The sequence below is a fragment of the Pseudopodoces humilis genome, chromosome 11 (assembly GCF_049639895.1).
Source record: "Pseudopodoces humilis isolate 2021_Gansu_Grassland_sample_001 chromosome 11, ASM4963989v1, whole genome shotgun sequence".
Classification (NCBI taxonomy): domain Eukaryota; kingdom Metazoa; phylum Chordata; class Aves; order Passeriformes; family Paridae; genus Pseudopodoces; species Pseudopodoces humilis.
In genome coordinates, this window is record NC_142210.1 from 10545615 (window position 1) to 10554808 (window position 9194).

The 9194-nt window shown below is 39.3% G+C and overlaps 1 protein-coding gene across 2 annotated transcripts; it reads left to right on the plus strand.

Moving 5' to 3' along the window:
• The first annotated feature begins 2117 nt into the window (after positions 1-2117).
• RNF7 (ring finger protein 7) lies at positions 2118-8720 on the plus strand. 2 transcript variants are annotated; one of them, XM_005527055.3, is made up of 3 exons: positions 2118-2322; positions 5441-5488; positions 6972-8720. In XM_005527055.3, exons 1-3 carry the CDS (start codon positions 2145-2147, stop codon positions 7088-7090), a joined length of 345 nt encoding a protein of 114 aa, XP_005527112.1. In that variant the 5' UTR covers positions 2118-2144; the 3' UTR covers positions 7091-8720. The 2 variants fall into 2 exon arrangements, with proteins under 2 accessions (XP_005527112.1, XP_005527114.1); XM_005527057.3 differs by having other exon boundaries at positions 2118-2315.
• The last annotated feature ends 474 nt before the right edge of the window (positions 8721-9194 follow it).

The window sequence follows — 9194 nt, forward strand, 5'->3', positions numbered from 1 at the left end:
TTGTGGCCAAAATGCAGAACTTGGCACTTGGACTTACTAAACTTTATCCCATTGGACTCTGCCCATCCATCAACTGCTCCAGGTCTCTCTGCAGAGCCCTCCTACCTTCCAACAGATCATCACATGCTCCCAGCTTAGTGTCATCCACAAATTTACTAATGAAAGACTCTACCCTCATCCATGTCGTCAATAAAAACATTTTCAATTCTATGTTCTGGAGTAAACAAACTGGCAAAAGAAAACAACAAAAATGTCAAAAAGTTTTAAGAAGAAAGAAAAAAAAAAGGAATAAAATCAGGCTGTTTCCAGATTTATGAAACTCTGTGAGGCATTGTATATCCTTTTAAAGCACTGTCTGTGCAATATTCAGAATTTAGAAAGGGGTATAGAAAATGAAAATGTTCTTACGAGGCAAAGATGCATCTATATTCATTTGAAATGGGAATAAGTATTAGCAGAACACTAAGGTTGGGTGTCAAACACTTGGAGCTTTGAGTATTTTTATATGGAGACAATCAGAATTGATGAATTACACTGCATCATTACTTTGAAATGATGACAAATTTAATTGATTATAGATTGTGTAAAATAAAGCAATATTTCAAATTTGGATACTAAGTATCATGAACATTGTGTTCTCAGCTGACAAGTTCTTCTTTTCCCATTCTGTAGCACACAATTGGCTTTAATTGTAGCTGAACAATCACTCATTGGGCTGAAAGGAACTTGGTTTGAGTTCTCATTTTTAGATTCTCAATTTGGAATGTTTTCAGTGAATGAGATGAATGAATGCCCAGTCTGAAATAGTGTGGCTTTTATTTACAATTAAAACCAGTGACAATGTGCATAGGGAAAACCCTCTGAAAGAGTTGTTGTGGCACTCTCCCATGTGTGACCTCCTTAATGTCGTGTGTGGCTGTAGTTATAGAGTGCCAGAATTACTTCTCAAAAATGGCTTGAAATTTTTCTGATACAGCTCTTTAGGTGATAAAATAGCAAGAAAATAATTTTTAGGTGGGAAGCTATCATTTTATTTCTCTAAGGCAGTATGGACAGAGTCAAAGGTGCCTGTGTCATATTTGCTCTACTTTCATGGCTAATCCAAGTGGGGTTTATATTTGACTTTGCATCATGTACAGCACATGTGTGATGGTTTGACAGCACTCAACACAGTTACAATGTCTGTCATAGTTTGCTCTTAGAACTTAAGAAGAATTGCATCAGTTAGGGATACAAGGCAAATTGTATCAAATTGTATCAATCAAAACTCCAACAGGATTTGGTTGTTTGACTTGTGGGGGTTTTTTTAATCTCTATTTAGAGGTAGTTCACATTTTACATAGCAGAAATTAAGTGTACTTAAATTATAGATTTTAATTTTTTTACCATTAGGAACAGGTACATGCAAATTTTAAAAATCCATGCAAAGGGCATAAAAATGCAATATCTTATCAAAGGAAAAGTATGTATACATTTTTTTTTCTTTTACAAAAAGCAATTTTTTATTTAAAACTTTCTGGACTACATCTAGTCCCAGTAATTCAAATTCAGAAGTGCCATGATGGTTTTAAAAATGGACAGAAAAGAATGATGAGTTAAAAGAGCGGAGCTGGTGAAGGGAAATGATGAGTGTGGATTGAGAGAAGTGTGAATCAGCCAAGCTAAAAGACTTCATTCATGTTTAACAGTGTTCAAGGTGCTTTTGAACTGATAGTTGAGTAATGTGCAAACATAAAATCTTTAGTATCATTGTTTTTACTTTATTACCAAGGTGGCCAAGGTGCACGCCACTGCTGCAGTGTTTCGCTTATTCTGTTAGCAGTCTTAGGAAATGAGCTGGAAGATGGGTTGTCTCCGTACACTCAAGGCAGCCCAGACCATTGAAGTTGTGATTGATTCATTTGCACTCCGCGTGTGAGAACATCCTTCATGAGCACTACTAACCTGGCACCTGTTGGTGTCCTGCTGAAACACGGAAAGTGCTTTAAAGCTCTGTAAATGCGTTCCGTTTCCAGGAAGGCCTCCTCACCCGCGGGGCCTCTCCCGGCCCGTTCCCGCTCCCCACGCCGCGGGCGGGGCTGCGCGGCCGCCGCCGGAGGGTGGCGCTGCCGCCCGCGCTCCCGCCGCGTCCCCGCCCCTCCGCCATGGCTGATGTGGAGGACGGGGACGAGCCCGGTGCCCCCCACTCGCTGCCGGGATCCGCGGGCTCCAAGGCGGGCGCCCCCGACAAGATGTTCTCGCTGAAGAAGTGGAATGCGGTGGCCATGTGGAGCTGGGACGTGGAGTGCGACACCTGCGCCATTTGCCGGGTGCAGGTCATGGGTAAGCGACGGCCGGGCCGCCATGGCCGCGGGGCGGGGGGCCTGGGCCGGGCCTGGGGCCGTGCCCGCCGCCCTGGGCACGGCGGGCGCAGGGCAGAGACGCGGTTTCCGGCAGAAGGGGGGGATGATCCCTCCCGCCTCCGCTTCCTCCTCCGCGCCTTCCCGGAGGAGGAGAAGGAGAAGGAGGAGGGCCCCGCGGGGGCCGGGCCGCCGCGCTCCAGAGGCCACACGCGGTGCCGTCGGGCGGCGAGTGTCCCCCCCTGCCCGGCCGGGCCGCGCTCCCTGCGCCGCCCCCGCCGCACGCGGGGCCTGGGCCCCGCCGGGTGCTCGGTGACCGGCCGCTCCCTTGCAGTGCCGCCTTCGTCGTGAGGGCTGGTGCCCGTCTGCGGCACTGACTTATAGCTCAACCGAGTGCTGTATCCCGGGGCTGCTCTTTGTGGGGTGGGTTTTGTTAAGGGTCTTTGTTCGGGTTTTTTTTTTTTTACGAAGCAGTTATGGATGTACATATAAATTAATTTTGCAAATCTCTTAAATCAGGGTGCCTGGCACTGCTTCACAAACGTGATTGTTGCTGCACTGGAACACACATAAATGTACTGAGATCTCTACTGAGTAAGGGGTTAATGTACTTGGTTTTGAAATCCAGAGACTGTTTTGAAACACCTTCATTGTTGACGCATATTGTTGTTTTCTGACATCTTTGTCAAATACGATATTTATCTTGGTTCTTCGAAAACGGCTTCAATTCTTTCTTTACTGTGTGTGCATATCCAATTTTTACTATTGGGCTGAGTCATCCTAGATAAAACTCAGTTGGGTGTGCGACACTCTGGCCGGACAAACGACCCAAGAGCACCTTGCTTCTGTAGGGCCAGGAGCCATGATACTGAAAATGAAGTCAGGATTTGGATTAACAGAAATGAGGCAAAATATGCAATTCTGTTAGTTCTCATAAATGTTTTTAGTGGGAAGATTTTTTGGAATAAAGGAGGCAAAGGGCTGCACTAGAGGAAAAAAGATGCAGCACAAACTGAAGTGGTGGGAGATTGATCTTTTACATAAGCATGTTTTGAAGATTATTTGCTTTTTTATGGTAAACAGAAACCACTCTGGAAATACGAAATTGGCTTCGTTTGCCGTGTAAACCATAATTTTAAAAATGTATTTATCCCCATTGTAGCTAGCCTGTTACAGGACACTATAAAAAATGTCTTAACAAAATCTTTCCCAGAGCTATTATAAAAGTTAAAAAAAATATGTAATATTTTCTCATAGCTAGACCAAGAGAGTACTTTTAATCTGAAATTAGAAAAAAATCTGAAAAGATCTACTAACCATTTTTTGGGAACAAACCACATTGTTAGAATGTGAAACTTGATCATTACTGACTTCAGTTTAGCAATTTTGCATTGACTCTGCCAGAGTGGGTCTGGCTCCTGTAGAGTCACTGCGTCTGCAGTAACCTTAGGTGGGAGGCAGTGCCAGACTGAGACTGGCACTTGTTGCAAGTTAGTTTGTTTGACTTTTGTAGGGAAGGAGGTGTTAGCTCCTTAACCATTTTATATTGGTTTAACTTCTTGAACCAATGTGGTCTTAGATGCACAAGGGAAGGAAGCAGCAATGCAGGTGTTGGCAGGGAAGTGCAGGATTGCAGCTGGAGTGGCTTTGCTGTCCTTAGCTTTTCAGACTGACTCCCTTGGGGTAGGACTGGGGACAGGTTACTTAGGTGTGGTGGCAGTGATTTCTGTCTTTGGCTCTCTGTGCTGCTTCTGTCTGAAATTGCAACTCTAGGGCTCGAGAGGACAGCTGATTTATTCTTTCTGCTCTGACCCCAAATCATCAATCAAATGCGGGCTCCCACATACCCTGATACAAATTGAAGCACTTTAGCTGAATCTCCCCAGCACCTTGGCCCTTAACTGCTATTGAAATATAAATTGTAGGAACAGACAACAGGAAAGTTGTGCTTTTGTCTCAGTGAGGAAGGGGCAGCCGTTTTAGAGCTCTCTCCTCTTTGTTCTCTGTCACCTGAGAAGAGGAGGAACGTCTGGGCAGATTTATTCTAAAATAGTAGTATTGGCCCTATCTGGCAGAGACTCAAAATATTATATAATTTTGCTTTCAAAAAGAGCAAAAATACTCAAATCTAAATTCCTGTAGCACATTATGGTTTCATCTTCTGGGAGAATATGGTCCAACTATTTACATGTAAGCCAGATCCAACCTGCAGGACATTTGTTTAAACTAGTTTCTTTTCTTTGGAGGAGATGAAGATGTGTTTCCTTATGTAATGGTTGAACAGTTTCTGTTGTGCATGATTTGTGCATGTGTGCCTGTGGCAGTCCATGGTGGGGCAAAGGAGAAGCAAAGGTGTTTTTCCACTGTATGTGTGGCATATGGGAAGCCCAGAAGTTGTCTGACTTCCCATATGCCCATAGGACTCTTATTGAGTCCTGGACCTGCCATCCAATCCTAAAACCACAGACTGGAGTGCATAAAGATAATAAATATTTTTAATTAGATATTATTCCGTATTTATTAACATATATTATCAGCTGTACCACTATATTTGTATGTGTGTGACTCCTGTGAAAATCAGATGCAGGTACTTGTTGAGGGAAGCTGCTATAAAAAGTAATAGGTGGTGGGAGTTGTGGTGAGAGATTCACAGCCTAAAAAATCAAAATTGTGAATGACTTCCTTAAAAGGAAATGCTGACATCTGAAAAACAAAGTCCTGTAATTATGGTTTGGCTTTGTGCTTGCTCTGGTCTTAGTATGCCTGAGTGCCTTGGCATAAATCTGCGGGCTTTTATATCTACAAAATGGAGAAGGCTTTTTTTCAGCAAAAGTTATGAAAATACCAAAGCAATGGAAAATAAACAAAACATGCTGGAGGGTTCAGAGTCCTTCTGATCTCTTTCAGTTATAAATTTCATTGTCATTTGCATAGTTTTAGAATTTAAGGAGGCTGTTTAATGTTAAAGGGCTGAAGTAGACATCAAAACTTGAGATTTTTACCTCTGTAAATTTGTATTAGAGTTATATTTTCCTCTGACAAACCTATTCTTAAGATGGAATCCTGAGAATCAAATTGAGTTTGTTCTTGTTTACTTTTAGATGCCTGTCTTAGATGTCAAGCTGAAAACAAACAAGAAGATTGTGTTGGTATGTAGTGACTTCATTCGCTTGTTTTTCAATTGAAGCTTCTCTCAGTATGGTGCATTTAAAAGTTTGAAGGGAATACTGATTTTATTAATGCTCAAAAATAAACTGTTGTTTTGTTCTACGTTGTATCGTCTTTTTACATTAGTAATAATTTATGCATAATTTTTGAGCACAAAAAAATCAGTTTTCATGTCAGCTGTCCTGTAAAACAAAACAGCTTCCAATTTCCTGTCAACACATACACAACTAAGAGATTTAGGTTTCTTTCACTGTTTTGTGAACAGTGTTGTGTTCACGTATTTGAGATCATAATGTACATTTTTGAAGTGGGTAGGAAAAAGCTACTTTTTTCTTCAGAGTTGCATGCCAGAAAACATAATCGTAGTACAAATAAAAATCCTCTGTTCTGAAATAAATGTATGTCTGAGTTAGGAAGTGATATTTTTCCCACTATTAATTCACAGATAATGGAGGCAATGGCTTGGTTGTTCACTTTTAATTTTCAAGAGTGGAATCACTTCAGTTTAAACATAATCATACTTTCAGTGATGTGTATACAGAAGAAAGTCTTAATTCTGACTGTTTAAATAGGAAATAGTGAAAACTGTCTCAAAGAATTTGCTTTAAACCTTTATGACAGCTTTTAAATGAATGGTAAACCTTTCCATGCTGTTAAGCTTTGTGTTTTGAAGAGTATTGTCTCAAAAAAAACCCACTGGGGGTTTTTGATTATTGTTTTAATGGGAATAGGGTTTTCCTGTTCCAGATATCTTAATTGGCTTGCTAAGTTTCCTATTTAAGATAGACAGGAAAACATATCATTTACAGCACTCCTTTGGTTGTTACCTTTGTTCTCCTGTGGGGAAAATGTGAGCTAATAAGGAAAAAAAGCCAAGTAACTACATTTTAAAATATTATTCAGGAGTTAATAGGTAACAGATAACAATTTTTGTAGTCTTGGAACAACTGCAGCCTGTGAGTAACTCCTGGTGTAAAGTCCTATTTTAAGATTGTATACTGTCATATGTGCCTCCTTGCTATCACACATTTCAGTTCAAACAGTGCATTTCACATGAGAATTTGGTGGTATGCTCTGGTATGATAGTGAGTCAGTAATGCATTGGCTTTATTTTGGTACTGGAGAAGATTAAGGGGAAAAACTTTAATAGTTGCACTTATTTCCTGGGCAGAACTGCTAAATGTGTTTATACAGTCACAAAACCCTCTCACTTTAAACAAGGTGAGAATATATACATTTCTTTTTCTTTTAATATTTGGAAGTAAGTAAAAGGCTTGATGATGGAACTGACTATCATCAGCATGATCATAATAATCCAATCTCAATGGATTAATCAGTGATGACCTGTTTTGTCTCTAAAGTTTCCAGTGGTTATTATTCGAGAAGAGTAATAGTTTGAACCTTGCTGTAGGTGTTGATTGAACAGCTGAGTGTGACTGGAACATGTTCTTTCTTCTCTTTCAGTGGTTTGGGGAGAATGCAATCATTCCTTCCACAATTGCTGCATGTCCTTGTGGGTGAAACAGAATAATCGCTGTCCCCTCTGCCAGCAGGACTGGGTAGTCCAGAGAATAGGCAAATAAAAACTGGAGGGTTTCTTTCTGTTGCACTTGTTGGAACGGTGTGTGCGTTATGCCCTGTGCTCATGCAGAACTGAACGTGTCTGTCAGGACATGGCTCACTTGGTTTATCTGCTCCAGAGTGGGTTTGGTGCAGGCCGTGGTCAGGCTCACTGCAAGGGTTCCACAATTGAAACAGGACATCAACAAAACTACATCAACAAATGTATCTGCTATGATTAAACTGTTGTCTGTATCAGAGCATAGAAACCTACTGGTGCATATTATAACCCTAAACACAGAGCAGTTAATGTTTTTCCTTTGATAAATTAATCAAATTGAAAGAGTCACCTTACCTGGTCTGATACACTGCTTAGTTTACTGTCAGGATAAAGAAAATGTTTCCTAAGTACTATTGTATGCAGAAACACAGTCAGTGTGGTTTTTAATAAAATATTCTGGGTTTTAATCCAAAATGAACAGTGTGTAAAACATTTGCTATGTGCTTTTTCCATCACACTGTATTAAACATTTCTAATTTAGGTTTTCTTAATGACTTTCATTTTGTTGTATCTTCAAGTCTGTTGCTCTGTTATGTTCTAGGCATGATTTATACAACTATAATGTTAAAATTTAACCATGTTAAAATTTTTTTTATTTATATTTCTGTTGGTGATCATGGAGACATGTATTTTTAATCCAAAGATTTTTGGTAAAAAGACTTGTATTTGATATCAGTTAACTAGAGGTGTTGACAATCTTGCTGGTTAGCTGATTAATATAGGAAGCAAACAAAAGTGATAATTTAAATAAGCCAAGGAAAAGAGGCACTAACTAAATCTAGGGGAAAATGGTAAATTGTAATTTCATGAAAATTTATTGAATAGAAATTTCTTTATTTTCTTTTTATTGGTCACAGTGCTTTGGAAGCATTTTTTCATTTTTGTGGAAATCCTGAATATAGCATCTTCTTTGAATTTTTTCTTGCAGCTGTTTAAGTGCTTGCCTCTAACTTTGTCCTTTCCCTAAATATCCAAATTACTATGAATCTGAACATATGCTGTGGGATTTTTAAAATATATGTAATGGAGAAGTAGAATTATTAGTTTAAATCTGTAACAAATTCAGGCTTAATAAAATGGTTAATCAACATGGGTGAAATTGAAGCAATATAATATGCATTGTTTACCTCAAAATTATCATCTTTAATGTTTAATGTGTTTCTCAGTAGATGTATTTCTGTCTAATTCTATGTACATTTAAAGAGGTTTTTGTCATTGTATAAAGTAGTTCCAATCTTTGTCATCAAGCATATTGCAGAGCTTACTGTGGTTTTGTTTAATATTGTAGTCTTGTTTTAAAGATGTTTGATTTTTTAAATGTAGCTTTTGTTAATTACACACTAAGATAAAAAAATCCCTGAGTTGCTGTTACACTGTATCACATTAGTTGTTATTATGCCAGATGACATCTGTCTTAAAACTGAATACAAATGTAAAATGTGTTAACAGTAGTAATGAAGTGCCTATAGCATTTACATTGCTGTGGCGTTATTTCTGTTTGTGTAAAAATATTCCCAAAATTTTTGCAAAAAAAAAGAAATCTGAGTAAATGTGAGAATAAATTTTAGCTGTCACAGTCAAACTGTATCTTACCTACCTTCCACCTGTTTTCTTTATCCACATTTGGTCCCAGGCTCCATCCTGTGACCTCTGTTAGTGCCATCTAGTCCCATCAGAGGACTTTTCTTCATTTTTCTTTGATTTATAGGTGAATATGGAAAGTACCAAACCCTGCTTTTAGCTCGTGTCATGTACATGGCAAGAGCAGCTGAGAATTACAGTTGTGGAAGAGTTTTTCTGACGTGTCAGCTCAAAGGGGTGATGACACAAATGAGGTATTAGGAAAGTTAATGTGGAAATCAAAGCAGCTGGTATTTTTTGTGTACCTGTTTGCATATTATATCTTGTTGACCAGTAATTGAGGTTCACCTAGAACATAAAGTAATGAATTTTAAGTCCTGCATGTTTTCTCTGTGATTTAGAGATTAGCCAAAGTCCCAGTCTTTCTATGAGCTTTACACCAGAGAACTTCTCCAAATCATACCTTGATATGCTTGATTAGCATG